Source organism: Oryza sativa, chromosome 12 (genome assembly GCF_034140825.1).
Source record: "Oryza sativa Japonica Group chromosome 12, ASM3414082v1".
NCBI lineage: Eukaryota > Viridiplantae > Streptophyta > Magnoliopsida > Poales > Poaceae > Oryza > Oryza sativa.
The window spans coordinates 3,568,210-3,590,790 of record NC_089046.1 but is presented as its reverse complement, the minus strand read 5'-3'; the positions used below and the strand labels follow the sequence as shown (position 1 = coordinate 3,590,790).

Sequence of the window (22,581 nt, the reverse complement as noted above, 5' to 3'; positions counted from 1 at the left end):
ACAGCAGATGGCCAAGATTTGAAAGCAATAGTCCAGTGGCCTAAACTAGGGTTTGTCAGTCTGAAGGGAACTCTATTGTTTTCGGCATTAATAAGCTCAGTGGGATCTGTGTTGCCGATTGGGCCCAAGAAAAACTAATTCTGAAGAGCTAAACTAGGAACTGCGACCTGATGGGAAAGATGCTACAACAGAGAAGAGAAGAAAAAAGCGGATCATGAAAGGAAGACAATCTGTAGCAAGGAAGAAGAAAGATCTAACTGATGGGACTTACCTCAGGGAACTCGGTCGTTGGAGCGCTTGAGGGATTGGTGGAAGTCGACATCGTTAGATCTAGGGTTGTCGCCAGACTTGGGGGTCGCCTGCGGGCTCGCCGATGGTTTCAAAGGGATCGCCGGAGAGGTTGGTGACTAAAGCAGTGAAAACGGAAATGACGGCGTGAAAAGCGGTGGTAACTATTTAAAGAGGCGCGGTAACGGTCGAAATGGAAAAGAAGCCCTAGATTCTCTCGGGGATAAGATTGAATAAATCCGCAACATTACAAATGTAACGGACTTGGGGGCCATGTGTTAACGACCAAATTTGGTAAATCATACATTGGACTTGGAGTTAAAGCCAAAGCGGATTTGGAGGAAATCGATATTCTCAGAATCAAAGTGCGCATCGGTTGCAAACCGAATCGGCTACGGTGTACATCGGTTGATACCGAGTTGGACAGGGAAGCCGATACAGCCGATTTCGGTAAAGGGATCTTAGAATCATTGTCGGATTTGTTTTCAGTGCTTCATGAGAATTGCCATGTGCGGATTGAGTCCGAAGAAGGCAATTTTATCTATTAATTAGGTTATTTTATGTAATTTCCTTATATATATTTTCGGTAAAAGTCCGCCTAAGGGACTTGATCGTATCTTGAGTTGTAATAGATATAGGAGTCGTGTCCGACAAGGACATGTTATGTATTTTGGGTATAAATATAACCCAAGACAGTGTAATCAAACAAGAATCAGTTCAATAACACTTACGACGCATCGCCACCTTTTTTACTTTCATTGTTTTCGACGAGTTCTTGCTTTCGAGTTGGGCTGCATCGGTTTCGATCTCCGACAAGAGGTAAAGCTTGTTATGACAGGTTGCGTTCTCGGAATTAGTGCTTACATCTTCATGACACTCTAATTTTGTTTATGTAAATCGTCAAATTATCATATATGCTATATAATTTAGATCAATTAATTACACGTTATTACAACCTCGTTTTACGTGAAACACTTAATCTTCATCTTCATCCTTATCTTCAGCACATTCAAACACCACCTTAGTAGAGCTCTAACTTCTAAGTTTAACTATTAGAGTTGGATTTAGGGTGTACTTGTAGAGTAGTCTAAACTTTACTCCATCTCTCTAAATTTTTTTTTGTAAGAGTACTCAAGCCCGCTCCGCTTCCTTTTTTTAACGCTGAGGACCTCATGTTTTCGCTTATGCTTAGATTTATCAGCCAAAATTTGAATTTTCAACCTTAAATTTGGAGCTGATTTTGGGGGTTTTTTTTTATCGAAATTTATTTTTCAGCCTTGCTTTTAGATCGCTAAGAACACGTATATAAAAGTTTTATTTACAAATTTCTTTTCGTCCGTAAATATGTGTTTGGTTTATTTCACAAATAAGCGAAACAATGGGGCTCTGAAACTATTTGGTTGAGTTTTAACTCAAAAAGAGATGAAGCTCGAAGTCTACCATCAGACCCTTATCAAGGAATACATGTGGGCTTGCTTGGTAGAACGCTCAGATCTCAGTGACCCATGCTAGAGGAAATTAACATACCACTGTCAACGGGATAGAAAAAAAAATAAACATGCGGGTACAAATGAATAGCTGATTAGCTCAAGATTTTGCAATCACTCTTGATGGATACAACACAAATGAATTAACTACTATAAACTTAAAAAATTATCTAAAACATTTTTTGAAAAAAATTAAAGTGTTTATAAAAAACACATCGTTGGAAGCTGAAAGAAGCATATCGCCTTAATCCATTCTTCTATTCATTCGAGAAGAACACGCATCATATTTGTAATCAATGAGATGGGTGTAGATGCGTAGTATAACATATTCATTATCAATACTTACTTTAATACTGTATTGTGTTACTAGCAGAAAATAACGCTGAATCATTCATCAAGGTGCCTTCAGATACGTCATGTTGTCGTCATGCAAGTACAACGATGAGCTCAGCTGCCATGGTTGAGTTTCACCTACCATTTCCCCCACATCCATCATGCAAATAACACTACTCATAACTCAATGGAGGACATCATCATTCATCTCCTCTTCCATTCAAACAAGCTATATATATATATATATATATATATATATATATATATATATATATATATATATATATATATATATATATATATATATATATATATATATATATATATATATATATATATATATATATAATATTCATTTCCATGATGGAAATAGGGAAAAAAGGAACAAATAGCCAAGAGCATTGGGAGATAACAAAGATAAAATAATAATAATAAAAAGTTAGAAAACCATTGTCACTTATGTAAACCTATTTTATATACGAGCTAGGCTTATACTACCTCCGTTTTTTAAAAGATGACGCCGTTGACTTTTTCTCACATGTTTGACCATTTGTCTTATTAAAAAATTTTATGCAAATGTATAAGATATAAATCACACTTAAAGTACTATGAGTGATCAAACAACTCATAACAAAATAAATTATAATTATGTAAATTTTTTGAATAAGACGAATAGTCAAACATGTGAGAAAAAGTCAACGGCGTTATCTATTTAAAAACGGATGTAGTAAATAGTTATTTAAACCTATGATGTAACTTCTTAACATGATTTTAATTTATTTATATAGGCCTTCTTTGGAAAGTGAGATTTTTATTGGATTTAATTAGTTTGATTCCTCTGTACGAAATGAGACTATATTCTTATTCAAGCTATATACAAATTCACAATTCGTCTTGTGATGAAAAAGTTGTTACTCACACCAGACAAAAAAAAAGCATCTCACTTGTTCAAAAGTGACGTTGACTTAGAAAAAAATTCCGACTTCCATGGATATTAATTTATACACATTCAAATATATCCACGTCGAAAAGGACACATTAAAAGGAGTATATGCACATATGATTAAGGATGCGTTTAGATCTAGGGATGTAAAATTTTGGCGTGTCATATCGGATATACAGACACACATTTGAAGTATTAAACATAGTCTAATAATAAAACAAATTACAGAATCCGCGTGCAAACCGCGAGACGAATTTATTAAGTCTAATTAATCTGTCATTAGCAAATATTTACTGTAGCACCACATTGTCAAATTATAGCATAATTAGGGTTAAAAGATTCGTCTCGCAATTTACACACAATTTTGGTAATTAGTTATCTTTTCGTCTATATTTAATACTCTATACATGTTTCTAAACATTCGATGTGAGTCACGTGACAGGGCGTAAAATTTTGCCAGGGATCTGTCAGGCCTAAAATATCTTGAATGATTGAACCAGTTCTAACCAGAACAAGTCCGCACGATCACGTGGATCTAGCAATTTTCGAGGCATGTGCGTGTTTATTAAAAAAGAAAAGAAAAAACTATGCTTATATAATACGTAGTACTATGTGAGAAGGACAATGTCAAAAGGTACAATGAATTGAACTTGATTAATTAAACCATAAACTTGGAACGATGGCATGATGGCCGGAGAGCTTAATTTGTCATATGGGTTATGCGACCCCACTAATCACCAATTAATTATTCATTTCCTAGTGATCATCATTATACTTTCGTACAAAAAATTCTCCACTTCAAGTAAGGTATTCCCTCAGAACAAAATCCATAAAGTAAAAAAGGTATGCATAATAATTTATGAAATTTATCGATATCTCTAAGAACATTTAAGCCAAAAAGGAGGAGGACAAAAATAATTAAAAAACAATAAATTACAAACCGTTTGTGCGAACACACTAATCACCAATTGAAAATCATTATTCATTTCGTAATGATCATCATTAGACTTTACTATCCACTCCAAGTAAGGCATTTCCCCGGAACAAAATAAAATGCATAAAGTTAAAAAGAAATTTAAGTATGCATAATAATTAATAAAATCTATCAATATCTGAGAACATTTAATAAGCCAAGAAGGAGAAGAACATAAAATAAATGAACAATAGAAATAAATGACAAACCGTTTAGGAAAAAAAACCGTGAGAAAAAAGAATACTAAAAAAATAATTAAAAATACCGTGAGAGTAATTTGGAGGGGAAGTTTCCGACCACGGTTGTCTTCTTCCTCCCCTCTCCTCTGCCCAAGAAAAAGATAGATAATCATCACTCATCAGCATGCTCCCCCCACATGCCCTAACAATCCAAAATTCCATTCCAATTTGCAAAAGAGAGCCAAAATTAATCATCAAAAGCCGGTTCTTTTGATCCCCAATCCATCCTCACATGGAGCAAAAATCTAATATTTGCTTGTGACCTCACCTGGAAAATCCCCTCGCAAAGAATCCACCCAAGAAAGGGGAGAGAAAAAAAAGAGAGCAATCAATCAATCAATCAATCCCTCCCATTGCTTCACATTTCTTCCTTCCCTTTTGCCTCCATAAACCTCCCCTAAAGCTCCTATTTTTACCCCCCAAATCGCCCAAGAATCGCCCTACCCGAGAGCCCTTGATCCAAGATCCAATCTTTTCTTTCCCTTTTTTATTTTTAATTTTTTTGCGTTGGTGTGTGTTGTTCAATCCAAATCCCTATAGGAGGCGAGAGAGAGAGAGAGAGAGAGATAGAGAGAGAGAGAGAGAGAGAGAGAGAGAAAAGGTTCGAAATTTTTGATCGGAAAATGCAGCCTGACCCGCAGCCGCATGGGCGGGGGAGGGAGAAGGCGGCGGGGGCGGGCCCGCGGCTCCCGCCGCCGGTGACCGCGCCGTCGGTGGGGCGGCCGGCGTCGGTGCTCCCCCACAAGACGGCGAACGTGCGGGACCACTACCGCATCGGGAAGAAGCTGGGGCAGGGGCAGTTCGGGACCACGTACCTGTGCGTGGGGAAGCCCGACGGCGGCGAGTACGCGTGCAAGTCCATCCCCAAGCGGAAGCTGCTGTGCCGGGAGGACTACGAGGACGTGTGGCGCGAGATCCAGATCATGCACCACCTCTCCGAGCACCCAAACGTCGTCCGCATCCGGGGCGCCTACGAGGACGCGCTGTTCGTCCACATCGTCATGGAGCTCTGCGCCGGCGGCGAGCTCTTCGACCGCATCGTCGCCAAGGGCCACTACACCGAGCGCGCCGCCGCGCTGCTCATCAGGACCATCGTCGGGGTCGTCGAAGGGTGCCACTCGCTCGGCGTCATGCACCGCGACCTCAAGCCGGAGAACTTCCTCTTCGCCAGCACCGCCGAGGACGCCCCGCTCAAGGCCACCGATTTCGGGCTCTCCGTGTTCTACAAGCCCGGTGAGCATCCTCGGATTCTGCGCACTTTGCTTGATTCGGTAATCGGCATTATAATCGTAGCTCAATGTTGTTATTTGGTCCAACTGATCCGACAATGGTATGTGGGCAAACTGCTGTCATTGCATTTAGCAGAGAGTGAACTCGTTAGCATTTTACATATATTAGATGATGGTTCATTATGCTACTATAAAAGCGTTCGCTGCAATATCCATAATGTAGAATGTTGGAATTTATATGGTAGGAGCAATTGCACTGGATTGAAACTTCGCCAAAACTATAAGCAGGAGATTATAGTAGTTGATGGTTGAATAAATTAGTAATACTATATAAATGATTAGAGAGGATTATTCCTTTGGTCTGACTAGTTTGATTTTCTAAGGTATTTCTGGTTGTTGGCATATTTCTTTTGGTAATTTTCATAAGCTAATTTTTTTAGGGAAATTCATTTTGATCACCAGTAGCAGTTCTCACTAGGATGTGAGGGTAGATGTGGGGGTTATGCAGCATTGTCTTGTTGAAATTCTGGTGTGATACCATGGGGGATTTGAAAATGATTTCCAGTTTTAACAGTAATGGTGCGATGGGTGATTATTCTTGTGGAGTAATCTGAGTTCATAGCATATAAAATGAAACTTTAGGTGTGTCAGTTCATATGTGCATGCTTCAGACATAAAATCATTCTTTTTGTGCTAATCTCCATGCACTTGTCTAAGCACTGTATCAGATAGTAGAGGCATTTAGACAAATTCTGGTATACCAGAAACATCACATTCTTTGTTTTTAACTTTGGCAGGCTTATCATTCCTGAAAAAGTTTCCTATACTATCTTTTCTGAAATGATACACTTCCAGCATAGCAATATCAATTTCAGTAGACAATCTTGCCAGTGATTACCTTTTTCACAATTTGGACATGAGCTATCTTGCATACGATGGTTTTTTTGGCAGTAATATATTTCCTTCAAGCAGATTCCCAAAAATGGTTACGCTATGCTGTACAATATGCTGCATAAAAGGAACAGGAGCCCTTACGTGTTACCTTCTAATTACTTGTTTGCATAGTTGGGCCAGTTATTCTTTCCGGGAATACGCAAAAGAATTGTGCATCTTTGTATTAAGACTTTAAAAGTGCCAAAGTTTTACAAGACTATAGCCATGGAAGGGTATACTCAGGAAAATAAGAAAAACACACCATGCCACGTGCCAACACCACCACCACACTCTGAGGTAGAGGCCTAGCACCTTGACGGCCGCCACTAGCCTAAATGATCGTCGCCGGGCCTAAATGCAGCCACAACCAAAAGAACCTCCAAAACAACGCCTCCAAGGAGGTTGCGACGTTGAATAAACTGCTGATTTTTTAGAACTTTGCCTTCAATTGAGTGTGGCCCTATGGACAGGAATTTCCTGTTATCCACTCCATCAGGGAGTGAATTATTTAGTTTATGTAGCATTTGCTTGTGTTTATTATAAATAACCAATTAAAAGTTGAAATTCACACTCAAAGTTTGTTGGCAATGAATAATGTTCCTTTACATTTCTTCAGGTGACAAATTTTCTGATGTTGTTGGGAGCCCTTATTATGTCGCACCTGAGGTGCTTCAAAAAATCTATGGCCCAGAAGCTGACGTCTGGAGTGCTGGGGTAATCCTGTACATTTTGCTGTGTGGTGTGCCCCCATTTTGGGCAGGTAAAATTATCTGTTGTTTCTGGATATTGAATTGTGAGTATGGAATTTCCGGATTACCATGTTTACATAGGTAAAATTTTCCTTTTGCAGAAACTGAATCTGGAATCTTCAGGCAAATTCTTAGAGGCAAACTTGATTTGGAATCTGATCCGTGGCCTAGTATATCTGATAGTGCTAAAGATCTAGTCCGTAATATGCTTATCCGTGATCCTACAAAGAGATTTACTGCTCACGAGGTTCTCTGTAAGTCTTTATTGCCCCCTCCCTCTCCCTTTCTGAGGGTTGATGTGTGCTTAAGAACCTATGTCATGAAAGTGTATTTTACTAAAAATTGTTTGCCTACGCCAGGTCATCCATGGATTGTTGATGATGCTGTGGCACCTGATAAGCCTATTGATTCTGCTGTTTTGTCAAGGCTGAAACACTTTTCTGCAATGAACAAGCTCAAGAAGATGGCTTTGAGGGTATGGGGATCTTTCATGTAGCTGATTTGCGTGCAATTTTATTTTTCCCATTGACCTATTGTTCGCACTAAGTTTAGTACTTCAGTAGCGCTACATTAGATTAATGAGCCTCACTTCTATTAGCATCGCCTTATTATTTTGATGCATTCAAGTTGACTCTATATTTTGTGACCTTACATTCAAGTTAACTATGCACAAATATATTTCCTGCCTTCTCTGGTTACTCTTGTAGTTTGTTAACAGTCCTCATGTTGTAGTATGTAATGAGAACGAAATATTTATTAAGATTAGAAAGAATTTCACTCAAAATGGAAGTGTCTAATTGAACTTATGTCAGTCATTTGCACATTTTTAATGGAGAAGATTAGGACTTGCATATCCGAACTATCGTGTAACTGTTATGTTATTAGGCTTGTCTCTTCCTCATTTATTAGAGGTGCAGCCTGTTCGATTAGATATTGTTCAACTGGCATCAGGGGCGGAGCTAGCACCAAAACTAAGGCTGTGTTTGTTTGAAGGTGTTGGGAACTAATCCCTCGCGCACGCGAAACTGAACGATTCATTAGCGCATGATTAATTAAGTATTATCTCTTTTTTAAAAAAATGGATTAATATGATTTTTTTAAACAACTTATATATATATATATATATATATATATATATATATATATATGTATATATATATATATATATATATATACGCAAAAAAAACACCGTTTATTAGTTTGAAAACCATGCACGCGGAAAACGAGGGAGGTGAGTTGGTAACTTCAACAAAAGAACTCAGCCCTAAGGTTGTGCACTACCATTGAAAACCTAGAAAACATATCTAACACTGTGCATTCTAGTGTTTTAAAGTGAGAAATCTTGGCTTTAGGGGGTTTCCTGTGCACCATCTAAGCTGAGCGTGGCTCCACCACTGACTGGCATCTCACATAATAGCTATCACATAAGAGTACAAATGCTCAATACCGATGGATTGCGGGGTGCTTGGACTTGAAGTTAAAACTCTTCAGTGACTAAACATGTTGTTTTCTTGCAGGTTATTGCTGAAAGCCTATCTGAAGAAGAGATCGGAGGTTTGAAGGAATTGTTTAAAATGATCGATACTGACAATAGTGGGACGATAACTTATGATGAACTGAAGAATGGCCTGAAAAGGGTGGGCTCAGATCTAATGGAACCAGAAATCCAGGCTTTAATGGATGCCGTAAGCCTATCATTTTTCAGTCTACTGTTTCACATTTACTAAAAGATAAAACGCTTGGTGTTATTATACACCATTGGGATTTGTAATTTGACTTTGTGTATCTGTTCCAGGCTGATATTGACAACAGTGGAACCATCGACTATGGTGAATTCTTAGCAGCTACTTTGCACATGAATAAACTGGAGAGGGAGGAAAACTTGGTGTCAGCATTCACGTTCTTTGATAAGGATGGAAGTGGCTTCATAACCATTGATGAGCTCTCGCAAGCCTGCGAACAGTTTGGCCTTTCTGATGTTCATCTTGAGGATATGATCAAAGATGTGGATCAAAATAATGTAGGTCTTCTTTCCTTAATTATTTTCCATCTCAATACTCGTCAGCTGTACATCTTTAGTTCTTTACTTCGACGCTTTTCACTTAATTTGGGAATCGTTTTTCAGGATGGACAAATTGATTACAGCGAGTTTGCCGCGATGATGAGAAAGGGCAATGCTGGTGGAGCCAATGCTGGTGGAGTCACTTCTACTGGTGGAACAGGAAGGAGAACAATGAGGAACAGCTTGCGTGTGAATCTTGGCGACATCTTGAAACCCAACGAAAACTGACTTTGAAGTAGAGGGTTCTGATCTCCTGAAGTTTTGCATGCCTCATCAGCTGGACATATCAGAACACATGATTTTAGTTACTGATATGTCATCTGTTGTTTGTTCTGTCGCGATGCTGTGAAATTTCCTTAGTAGCATTAGTTGTAGAGAGCATACCATGTGGTACAACTGTAAACAAATTTTAGGTTCTGAACAAGCGGAGATTGTATGTTGCTTATACCAGCCCTGTATTTTTATTTATCATGGATAATATTGATGATCTTATGTTTGTATTGGAAATTCACTTTGTTGCTAATGTACAACATATTTCTTATAGTTCCCATAAGGCAGGTATGGGTTTTTGTTCCACGCATTTCCAATGCAGTATGTATGCATGTCTAAAGTTCTGAATGCATATTGTTGCAATCCGTTCAAGACAGGTAAAAATGGTATTGAGATCCAAAATTTCAATCTTTTTTTCTGATCTGATCAGCAGTTTGATGACCTCTGGAAGATTGTTCAGACAATCAGCTCTGTGTGAGTACACCGTTGTTTCCTACTCCATCCGTTCTTAAGTACAATAACCTAGTTTCCTACTCCATCTGTTCTTAAGTACAATAACCTAGAACCGGATAGGACATTTCCTAATACTACGAATTTGAACTTAAATCGGATGGGGCATTTCCTAGTACTACGAATATGGACTTAGTACTAGAAAATATACTTAGTACTAGAAAATATCTCATTCGTTAATAGGTTCTTATATTTTGGTTAATAGGTTCTTATATTTTGGGTAGAAGAAGCCAACTGTGCTTTCACAAGCTACGGATAACTTGCTTCTGGCTGCACTACACTCGCAGTACCTGCGTATCTTCTTTCAGATTGCTTGTTCTCCGTGGCTCCATCATAATTCAGAAATTTTATTGAATTCTCGCAGAAACTAGTTCAACCAAAATCCTCCAAAACTCCTAGCCTCGCTGAATTTCGCCCAGTACAACCATCTACATCTAGTACTACTATCACAGGTATCAGGCAAGTAAAAAGCGGCAAACAATCTGGAGAACAAAAAAACTGTCACAGACAGAGGACGCGTTTCTACTTCAGTAAAGATGTAAAAAGTGACCCAAATTAACTGCTCTTCATTGTAATGCAAAGAGAGGTACTGTATATGGTCGATCCTAAAACAATGCTCGACCCAAATTCTTATTGGGCTTGAAAAACAGACAATGAGATCAAAAGACATGTGTCAAATGTTGTTCCAGGTCAAAACACGTAACAAAAAAACCAAGCTTTTCCCAAGCGGGAGCTTGACAAAACATTCAGTGAGCAACAGCCTTCTGAGCCTTGTTTGGGAGGATGTTGTCCGGGAGGATGAGCTCCGGCGGGATCTCACGGACCACGCCGAGCATCGAATCATACTCCTCGTCTTTGTGGGCATACTTTTTCCTCAGCATCTTCTCGAGCTCGATCTCGTCGAAGGTCTTGGAATTCTCGGCAGCATGGACTTGGGCCAGATTGATGTAGTTCGTTGCTGACTGAGCAATGAACGCTATCTCCTCTTCAGTAAGCTTTCTTAGGAACTTGGCAGGATTACCGACCCAGACCTAGCAGTGTCAAGAAACCATATGGTTCAATAAAGTCATGTAATATATTAAGTTATATACAATATAAATACCAAAAGATATTCAAGTCTCGCAGCTGTTCATAGCAATAGCATGGAACGTAAAATATGGACATCAGTATAAACATGCAGCGTTGTTTGGTACTTTGGTTATCCTCCAGTCCCCAATTACAGGTTTTGAAATAAGGAAAGAAAAACTACACAGATTCATGTAAATATGTCATCAATGCATTGTAACTTTAAAGTAATTGTTCTTTGGAAAAATAAATATGTAGACTAAACCTCTACCTTGGAATCACTCAATTCCATTATCCAAACGATTAGATATGTTGTGGAACAAAGAACGATTGTAAGCATCGTATATCAGTGTCTGAGAATTCCCTCATTACAAAATGCTGGCAGTTGAGTGCATATTTCCCATATAGCAAGTGAAAAAGAAAAAAAAAAGAAAACTTGCTTAGCAAGAGAATAAGAAGGTAACCTCTCCAGAAGGAATCCTTGTGTTCTGCTTAACAAGCGATCCTGCACCAACCATGCTGTGCTTTTCAACGACCACTCCATCAAGCAGAGTGGCACCCATACCAACAAAAGCTTCATCCTCGACGGTGCATGCGTGCAGAACAGCACTATGACCTGGTGGAGGCTTATTAGTTTAGTTGGGAGCATAACACAGTGAGTAGTCCAAGGAAAAATGAAGTTCAGAATTTTAGTTAATGAATCAATCACAACGCTGCAATGAAAACAATTTATATCCGATTCTATCATGTATAAACGATGCCACGTGATTAATGTCTTCCAGAAAAACCAAATCGCAATATCAATAGCATATCACAGTGTAAACTGTGTACCAAAATTATTACGAAATAAGATAGGAAGTGCTCTACTGACCTATTGTAACATTGTTTCCAATTATGGTTGGGAGAACCTTCCCGCTGATGTTAGCTTTTGCAACATGTACAAGGGAATTGTCTTGTATATTTGATCCAGATCCAATATGAATGCTGTTGACATCACCTGAGGACAAACAACGAAAAGGAGCTAAAATGGTTATCACTGAACACTGGAAATATCTACAGTACAACTTCAACATTATAATTACTGAAACTTAAAAATATCAATATGCTTGGGTTAACCAAGTAAGTATGACAGCACAAATACTTAACACTACGATACAAGTCTATTACTTCTTACTACGTTTTACAATTTTTCCTGCATTCTTTTTCTTCCAGCTTCGACACACAGTGGTTACCGCACGTAACCGTGTATTACTGCAGGGAGTTCAAAATTTGGAATACGAATTTGTTGCGGTAATCGTGCTACTGCCGGAGGTCAGTAAATAGTCTACTAGCGGTAGGATAAACCCTGATTGACACTTCGTCGAATAAAGGTAAAAAACTGAAGTTTCATGCGAAGTGTCGATTGAGAGTCTAACAATGAAAACATGGTGTGCTTTGATAAAACTGTGCATCTCCTGACAACTGGCAGTTATGTCAGTTTTCTATATACCATAGCAATAGATGAAGTGCAGTTAGAAGCAAGTTTACTCTGAAAACAAAATGCACAGTAAACATACTTGTTGCCAAGAAGAAAGGTGAGATATATAATTATCAAGACAAAGCCCATGCTTATTAGTAGCACATGTATCAATACTAGTGTTTATTGACAAAGAGCTTACCTCTTAAAATGGAGCCGTACCAGATTGAGGATCCATGTCCGATCTCAACATCGCCAATCACAGCTGCACTGGGAGCAACAAAAACATCCTTGTGGACTCTGGGCTCTTTCTCAAATATGTTCATGATCGTGCGATGCCTTGAAACTGACAATGGCATACAAAAAACGCTAACATGTTACTCAGGATCAGGCATAAAATTCATGTATCTAAGTGAAGAAGTCATACACTTAGCGAAGTTGTAAACTGATCTATCAAGCTAAATGCACAACACCCGAAAAAATAACAAAAGATGCCCCCCCTCGTCATAATGTGCCTATATTCATATCTACGCTAATTTCTGGCCATTTGCCTGTTGCAGAATGGTGATGATTAATCAGAACCAACTACAGCAACACACCCCAACTAGAGCTAGAGGGGAAAATGGCATTCTTCATGATGCTAGGGAACAGAAAATAAACACTCGAAATCGGCATGCCAATGCGACATTCCAATTGGTCAGTATAACCACAATAATAACAATTATGTGCAAGTGAAATCTTTGATTTACTTGCTGCTGTTTCGATACACAGACGAGAATCACTAATCGAAAACTTCAAATGCAGCACTTGACGAATCACCGACGACGATACTTGAATACACACGAAGGAAGGAACCCGTTTCCCCTTCCCAATAACAACCAAACCACAAAGGGGTTGTGAAGAATGTGTACGGCTGCTAGTACCAATTAATCAACAACTAGAGCGACGAACTCTCCCAATATTGGGCCAAAGACTTTGACAACGAAATCGAAACGATTTCGACCTCGCAGGCCCGATCCTCCTCCTCTCCTCTCCGGAGGAGGAGGAAAACGAAGACGAGCAGGTGGTGCGCGGTAGTTAACGAGGGGGGAAGGGAGAGCGGGGGGGAAGATGCTGGTGCTTACGCTGCTCCTCGACGCGGAGGCCGCCCTGGATGGTGGATCCGAGGCGGTCCATGGCCTGCCCCGTGCCGCGGATCCACTTCCCCACCGTGTAGATCGCGCGCCCGAGGGTCCCCATGCCTGTCGCCTCCCTCCCTCCTTCCCTCCTCGCCCTCTCCGCTCGCGCCCTCCTCTGTCTGTCCGGAGCTCGCCGCCGGCCGCCGCCGCCGCCGCCGCCGCGGGAGGTAGGGGTTTGATGGCGTCTGGTGGTGAGAAGAGGGAGAAGAGTGAGAGAGAGAGAGATGAGCCCAAGGAGGCAGGAGAGAAGGAAATGGTTTTGCTCCAATAAATAAATTTATTCTCTCTTTGATTTCAAGTAAATTTTGTGCTCTCTCGGTCGTTTTAAAAGTCAAAACATTCGTAATTCTGACCATTAATTTCTCAATTTATATAGTTTAACGTCATAAGATTTTTGTATTTATAAATTCACGATTTTTTTCCGTAATATATAAATGAGTTAATTACATTTTGATTAGCTTTTTATTACTAAATTTTTAATTTGGACTACCTTTACCTTTCACTTTGAAATAGGTATTTTTACTTTTGTATCATTTTAGACCACCTAAACTTATTTAACCATCTGCATCCGGTTCATTCAGTAAAAAAAAGAGAGTATGGTTTACGTATAGGCAATATATAGCTTCAAGAATCGATAGTTCATCGGTGTGCAAGAGACTATAATTTAGTAATCGAGGTCATTGATGTACTCCCTCCGTTTTGGTTTATAAGGCGTTTTGACTTTGATCAAAGTCAAACTACTCTAAGTTTAACTAATTTTATAGATAAGAATAGTAATATTTTTAACTCAAGATAAATATATTATAAAAATTTATTCACTTATAGATTTAATAAGACTATGTTGGTGTTGTAAATATTACTACTTTTTTATACAGAATTAGTCAAACTTAGAGTAGTTTGACTTTGACCAAAATCAAAATGTTTTATAACCTGAAACGAAACGAAGAGAGTACTTAATAAGAGGAGTTGGGGTGGTCCAATGTGTAATAAAAATAAAAATTACTTTGTCCAAGGTGAAAATTGGTTAAATGGTGATCCAAACTATAATTTACTCTAAACACTTTGGATGAACGTTTAAGTAAGAACAATGCTAAAAAAAGTAATTTAGAATAAAGTAAAAATGTAGTTTTAAATGATTATATGAAGGGGCAATTACAAATTTATCACTACTTTGAATTGTTATTACAAGACTGACACTAAAAAATTATAAAAATACCACTAGAATTGTCATTCGAGTGGCATCCTTGCAAAATTGGAAAAAAAACGGTGGCAAATTTGCAAATACCCCTTATATGAATGGTTCGAAAAACAACATGTCTTTTTGGCTCAGCTGGCTACAATTAAAGCACTGAATAACAGTAATAGAGCTCTACTATTGAAATTGTAGTTATAGAGCTTGTTGCAGCCATAGCCAACTTAACAGTTCAGGACCAACAAAAGGTACGTACCTTCATCAAAATAGTCTTAGGTTCACTAGTGATGCACACACAACACCTGAAACGCCTAATTAATAAACACATATATAGAGTAAAGAGCAAAGGAAATTGTGTGTTTTTAGAGTTTATATGATATGTGCAGATACAATTACAATATAGTAATTGCTTTAAAAAAACATAGTTTATTGAAGTTTACCCATAAGTTTAATGTCGCATGAAGTTGAGATGACACAATTATTTGCTAGTGTAACATAAATTTTGTGTAAGATTCTTATATTGACGTGCAAAGATTTGATACTTTTAATTAAGTTGTTGCCTTGTTCTAAACTTGTTTGCTCTCCATGTCGACAAATGATAATAAGATTGAGTATGTAAACTTAAATTATCCTTAGTTTTAGGGCCCTTCTTCTTCGAGGGGACGCATAGGATCTCTGCCATTTCATTAATATTATGAGATAAAAACTGTAGACCACCTCAAAAGAGACCATCAGTCCATAGGGGAAGAATTACATAGAGTTTTAGGAAATGGAAAGCGACTAGCATCAGCAAACGGCGTAAAATCATCTAAGTTGGATTTTCTTGGACGCGGATCCTCTGCCGTATCAACTGCTACGGCAGACAACCACTTTTTGGCATTAGGCTGAATCCTGGCCATCCATCTGAGAGGGAATGGCTTTGATTGCCTTTTCTTGTTGATTCCATTGTATCGATTTCCCCGAATCGCTTAACTCGTGAAGTATGTTGCATCGCCGGCGCTGCGGAAGCTATGGATGAACGAAAATCATGGCGTCGCACTGGATTTTAAAGGGTTGGCCCGCGGCACGAAACCGCACTACTTCCTTCGTTTCACAATACTTGTCTTTCTAGCATTCAAAAATTATTTCAAAATAGCTGTTACTTTGAAATACTACTTGTCATATCAACCACTTACATTTCAAATTTCTCCTCATTATACCCCCAACCACCATCCCGCGTCCAACTACTCTCTCCGTGCTCGTAAAGAAAGTCGTTTAGAACAATGTTTAAGTCAAATCTTAGAAATATAAATCATATATACTATCAAGTTGTTGAGTTTGAAAATATAAAAATTATATGAATAGATTTGTCTTGAAAAATACTTTCATAAAAGTATACATATATCACTTTTCAATAAATATTTTTATAGAAACAAAAATTCAAAATTATGTTTTGGAGACCATATCGCTGTCCAAAACGACTTCTTACGAGTACGGAGGGAGTATGCATTATAAATTAAGGGGTATTATAGTATTCGTCTTCAAACCTTAGTACATGCTAAATAATATGGTACGATAAGTATTTTGGAACGGAGATAATACTCCCTCCGTTTATAAATATTTGACACCATTGACTTTTTTAAATATGTTTGATCGTTCGTCTTATTCAAAAAATTTAAGTAATTATTAATTGTTTTCCTATCATTTGATTCATTGTTAAATATACTTATATGTATACATATAGTTTTATATATTTCACAAAAGATTTTGAATAAGACGAACGGTCAAATATGTGCTTAAAAAAGTCAACGGTGTTAAATACTATCACCGTCCCAAAAATAAGTGCAGCCATAAATATCCGTGTTTAGCGCTTTGACCATCCGTCTTATTTAAAAAATTTATAAAAAATATTACAAAAATTAGTCACACATAAAGTATTATTCATGTTTTATCATCTAATAACAATAAAAATACTAATCATAATCTTTTTTTTAAATAAGACGAACGGTCAAACGTTGAACATGAATACTGCTAAAACTGTACTTATTTTGGGACGGATGGAGTATTTAGAAATGGAGGGAGTACTTATTAAGCACGGAGAGAACCGAACGTTGCATGCACTGTTGCTTCATTTTCTTTCGATAATCATGAGCTCTGTGCTACTCTCAGCTCACGGTGGTGATAATATAGGTCAAGGGAATAACAGAAGGCACAGCGGTTTAGATCGCCAAAGCGGAGGAGGAGTCGTTGTTGCGCTGCTGTGGTCACCGGCGAGGGGGACTTGTTTGTTTCTGGTACCAGTATCGAAGGGAAAAAGAAGATGCAGCCGTTGGATGATGATGGAAGGATTGGATTGGAGCTAATGCCACCCTCTGCATTAGCTTCTTCAATGCAGAGGATCTGGATCCGATTTTCTTGGGCTTCTTCCCACGCCTTGTACATTCTGATGATCGAGTCCACCACTCCTTGTACTGAGCCGTAAGCTGCATTGAAAATTCTAGCATTTCTTTAGAGCCAAATTCCCCAAGTCATTTTCATCTAGTTCATCAAATTAACGCCACTTATTATTTATTGAGTTTATTTTCCTAAAATATTTAATTTATCCTTAGTCAAGTAGACAATCCATATCAATAATTTGATGAGTAATAAGTAGCACAAGTTTATTGCAGGTAAGCTTATCTTTGGCTTCTACATGGGCAAGCCTTGTGGGGAACTCTTTTTATTTCTCGAGGAACGCCCCTTTATTCATTAAAATGCCAAGTTAATGATTATGAAAAACTATTAAAACATTTGATAGCATGTGTATTGAGTATATGTACTCCGTTCAATAAACTCTCAACCGAGTCTAAATCCATCGTACTAACAATTAATACCTACACTATTCATGCAATGATTTGTCTTTTTTTCCCAATGTGTATATCATGTTTAAACTTGGCTGATTAGTAGAGTGATAAATGCCACTATACTCCATATTATCAAAATTATTTTGGGGCATTAAATTAAATTTCTATCTCCTAAGTAAACTCATCCAAATTAGAGGCCCCATCGTTTGGCTTTTTCCATAATAAGTCAAAACGGTTTATTAGGAAAAAAAGAATTTGTAGGTAAAATTTTTATATATGTGTTTTTAGTGATTTAAAAGCTAATGCTGAAAAAGAAACAATGTTAAAAATATCTTAAAATTAAGTTTGAAAATTTAAAGTTTAGCTTTTTCTTTGGCTGATTAGGCCATCCGATCGGAGCCTACGTGTGGATTAATTGAAGAACTATGGTGCATATAAGACCCAAACAAAGTACTCCATAGTCGATATATCATTAAAAATTAGCCATTATTATTACATATCGACGTTCAAGCGTCGTGTATATATACATGCAAAATTTTGCAGCAACCATGCAAATCCGTAGATCATTACAAAACCTTACGACAAATCTACCAAAGCATCCTTGTACAGATGGGAGGAGCCAAGCATCTAATGAAACCAAAAAAACAAAGATCTAGAAAAACCTTGTAAAATACAGCAACCATGATGCATCCTCTCGATGTCCATATGTCTAAGCAGATTGGCAGCATCTATCTTCGGAGTTTTCAGATAAGCTTCTTGTGATCTAGAAAACCTTGTAAAATACAGTAACCATGATGCATTCTCTCGATGTGCTAATATATACATGTTCAGAGTTTTCAGAGAAGCTTCTTGTGATCCTAATTCTCGCAATGTACTTACTAATATATATGTATGTTCAGAGTTTTTCAGTCGAAAATTATTTTCAGTAGGTGTAGTTCTTGACGAACATGCCCTCGCTGGCCTCGGCGGCCTCGCCGTCGCTGGTGTACTTGCCGAGCTGCGCCAGCGAGTTCGCCCTGCGCCGCCGCGACGTTCTCCCGCCGGCTGCCCCACGTCTTGAGGCAGGTGTTCTGCAGCGCCCTGGCGTAGGAGAAGGAGACGCGCCACCGCCACGGGTTGGCCGACGGAGCCGCCTGGTTCATGGCGTTGAGGTTTCCGCGTCGCCTCCACCTCCGACTGGCCGCCGGAGAGGAACATGACGCCGGGCACCGCCGGCGGGACGCGGCGGCGACCTGCTCCGGCGTCGCCGCGCCGTCCTTGCTCTCGGCGCCCGGGGTCACCATGCTCGGCTTGAGGAGGATCCCCTCGAGCATCACGTTGTTCTCCGACATGTGGAAGAAGGTGTCCGCCCACACCTTCTGCGCCACCTCGAACGTCCTCTCGACCCTGTGCTCGCCGTCGAGCAGGATCTCCGGCTCCACGATCGGCACCAACCCGTCCTCCTGCATCCATCCATCCATGCATTTGATGCAATGTTAGCATCAGTCGATCGGTTTAAGCTTTTGAGTTAAACTGGTTGGTGTTCTAAAGCCAATGTCAGTATCGATCGATCAACTTATAATTTTAGGTTGAATTAATTGGTTAATGATACTATTAATCAATGCTTCGGGATGAACTGACGGGTTATATGATACCATATCGGTGGTCGACTGGTCGATCAATTTAAGCTTTTGTGTTTAACTGTCCGATGTTGTAACACTGTGTGGGTGGATTGTTGTCCAGTTTAAGCTTTTGGTTTAAACTGGTTGGTATTCTGATGCAATGCGAGCAACAATCGATCAGCTTGAGCTTTAAGCTTTTAGATCGAACTGGCTGATACTGTGACACCATGTTAGTGGCGGTTGATCAGTTTAAACTTTTGTGCTGAATGGTCGATGACACTATACTACTTGGTTGGTCGATTGATATTTAAGTTTTTTGGATTGAACTGGTCGGTACATGAAATGACCGACCTGGGAGATGGTGGCGTAGCGGGCGAGGCCCTAGGCAGCCTCCTTGACGGCGAGGGCGGAGGGGCCGGCATTGGGGATGGAGACGACGGTGCGCCACTCGACGAAGCGGGCACCCTGCTGGTAGTAGGCGGCCTCGCGTGTCGCGAGGCCGTCGAGCCCCTGGCACCAAAGACTCGGGATCGGACCCTGCCAGCGGGACGAGGCCCTTGTCGACGTTGATCCCGGGCACGATCCCTTGCTCGGCGAGGACGTCGACGATCCTCCGGCCGTCGACGGTGGACTGGTACAGCGTCTCCTCGAACAGGATGGCCCCCGAGATGTACTGCCCCAGCCCCGGCGCCGTCACCAGCAGCGTCCTGTACGCCTGCCTGTTCCGATCGACGCCAGCCTCTTCCCGCACGTCGCGTTCGACTCGTCCATCGCCAAGATCCCCCTCCCCGGCGACGCCACCGTTTTAAATTAATCCACAATGACTCGGTTTTTAATGTAATCCCAAGCACAAGAACAAAAAAAACACGAATATTAGGAAAGAACCTAATATCAAATGTAGTAATTAGAAGTGGTGAAGCTTCGAACCAAGATTGTCTAGCCCACCGCTTCATGGAGCTAGCCGGAAAACCATTGGGCGTTTCTCCCAAGCACCAGAACAATTCAAGACTGGATTGAAGATTATTGGGTTTTTACGGCGGTTTTGATGAGCTCGTCGTCGTAGGCGCCGGCGCGGACGACCATGGAGACGAACGGCGGGCGGGGGGCGGGGGGCGGGGGGCGGGGAGCTGACGCGTGCCGCCCCACTCGGCGGCCTTCTTGGGAAGGACAGAGGATTTGAGCAGAGTTGCAGATGACATTGCTGCTTCTTTTCTTTCTCAACCTGTGTCTGAAGTTCTGAACTCTGAACTGAAGATAAACCTGAAACTAAGCTTAGGCCTGTATTTAGTCCTGCCTGCACTTCACTGCACTGGAGTGAAGTGACTGAACCTGGTTAACCTGCTGGCTGTGCAAAGGGATAGTACGAGTTGTGAGGTTCAGGTTGTTCTCAGGATTTCATTGCCTGTCTCTGATCACTTCCAATCCTGTTGCTGTCATCTTCTTTGTCTCCATGCAACTGATGCTTTGTCACACTCCTCTTATTTCCTCAACTGTTTTGGTGGCTGATCAGAATTCCAATTTCAATTTTGTGTGCACCTTGTAAAAATACAGCTTAATTCACGAATGAATTTTATCTTTTAGCTGTGCCTGATTATATTATATCCACTGGAATTCTCTGAACGTTTCTGGCCTCAAAATGGATCGTCACTCCTAGCTGAAAAGGGACAATATGCTTCTCTATCTGCTCCTATGGCGTCGAATGCTGTCGCTGATTTCGTTTCAGGCTTTCAGTGATGGAAACGGCTGCAGCTGGGAGTCGTTTGTTGCGATGCATGCAGTGTTGTGTGACTCTGAACACTCGCAGCTGCCACTGAAGTTTCAGTGACTGGTAGCTGCTGCTGCATCTGGATTTCGATGTGTTAATTTCTTGGCTAGCTGCAGCATGAACATTAGCTAGCAGCAATATGATCCAAGTTAGTCCAGTCATGTCACTGTCTTGCAGACGATCATCTGTCATGAGCTGATGAGTCATGATATGGGAAACTCTGACATTTTCGTAGCAACCAATTCGTTGCGTATCAATCTGAAAACGGGATTCTACTTAGTACGTATGAACGCATTTGACAACACATCGGCAACAAGTGATGTTCATAAATGACGGAAAACGAAATGGTACATCATTGTTGTGGCTTAGGAGAAGATAAGAGAAAGTGGATGTGCTGTCTGTATTTCTGTTTATGCGTTTGTTTCATTTCTATCAGAGAACTGTTACGAACCAAACTACTGTCTCAACGACAACAAATACAAGAGAAGCTAAGTGTTACTAATTTGGTACTAAGTTGGGCTGTTTGGCAAGATTTAAACTCCTAAATTTAACTATACGTCGATTTACAGTTACTTCATCTGTTTTCAAATAACCGCCAGCATCATTATTTCGCTTTAACCGCTAAAACTATTAAGGGCCTCTTTGAATAGCAGGATTGAGAAAACGTAGGAATAGGAAAAACGCAGGATTTTGATAGAAATGTAAGTGTAAAACAGAGGATTGCAAAACGCAAGAAAAACACTAGAATGACCGTTTGATTGAACCGCAGGAAAAACGTAGGAATTGGATGAGAGAGATAGACTCAAAGGAAAGTTACCAAGAGGTTGAAGTTCTTGCTAAATTTTCTCCAAAATCTCTATAGGATTGTCCATTCCATAGGAATTTCAAAGGATTGGATATGATTCAATCCTTTGTTTCAAAGGGCTTCATAGGAAATTTTCCTATAGTATTGAAATCCTCCAAAATTCCTATGTTTTTCCTCTAATTCAAAGGGGCCCTAAATGGTTAGGGTACAGTGATGGATTCTTCGGATTGGAAGAAATTTGGAGGGATTATGAAGGAACTAAACCAAATCAGGTAAAAATTTTATAAAATGTTTAAGTCACAATATACTTTGATAGCATGGAATCTTTTAAGTATCTATGTGCATATTTTTGACAAAGACGAGTGGTTGAAGTTTGAAGATAAATAATTATATTGTCAGTCGGAGTCGGAGTATTTAGAGCAAGTTTAATAGTATAGCCAACTACTAGCTCCAAATCATTTATAGTCAACTTAATAGCCAATTCATACAATAGTTACTTACTACAATATTAATACTTGATCTCACCTGTCATACACACATTGCATCTTCGAGTCTGTGCTGCAGCTGGCTGCAAATCTGTAGTCCGCTGCTCTTCTTTCTCGTATTTTATCTCTTTAAAATATGTTTACAGCTAACTTATAGTGTTCTTTGTACCTGCTCTTAAAAACAGAGTATCTGGAG

The 22,581-nt window shown here is 39.7% G+C and overlaps 2 protein-coding genes and 1 pseudogene across 2 annotated transcripts; 1 reads left to right on the top strand and 2 right to left on the bottom strand.

The window, feature by feature from the left end:
- Positions 1-4,345: 4,345 nt before the first annotated feature.
- LOC4351620 (calcium-dependent protein kinase 28-like) lies at positions 4,346-9,810 on the top strand. The gene is made up of 7 exons (NM_001423337.1): positions 4,346-5,496; positions 7,042-7,185; positions 7,276-7,428; positions 7,534-7,649; positions 8,692-8,859; positions 8,970-9,194; positions 9,300-9,810. The coding sequence occupies exons 1-7, from the start codon at positions 4,887-4,889 to the stop codon at positions 9,462-9,464; spliced, it is 1,581 nt and encodes a 526-aa protein (NP_001410266.1). The 5' UTR covers positions 4,346-4,886; the 3' UTR covers positions 9,465-9,810.
- Positions 9,811-10,507: 697 nt separating this feature from the next.
- LOC4351619 (gamma carbonic anhydrase 2, mitochondrial) lies at positions 10,508-13,948 on the bottom strand. Its single transcript, NM_001423338.1, has 5 exons — positions 13,662-13,948; positions 12,740-12,883; positions 11,953-12,078; positions 11,546-11,697; positions 10,508-11,047 (listed from the first exon to the last, which is right to left on the bottom strand). Exons 1-5 carry the CDS (start codon positions 13,774-13,776, stop codon positions 10,763-10,765), a joined length of 822 nt encoding a protein of 273 aa, NP_001410267.1. The 5' UTR covers positions 13,777-13,948; the 3' UTR covers positions 10,508-10,762.
- A 4,248-nt stretch (positions 13,949-18,196) lies between these two features.
- Positions 18,197-20,661, bottom strand: LOC9268960 (fructose-bisphosphate aldolase, chloroplastic-like; annotated as a pseudogene).
- Positions 20,662-22,581: the final 1,920 nt, after the last annotated feature.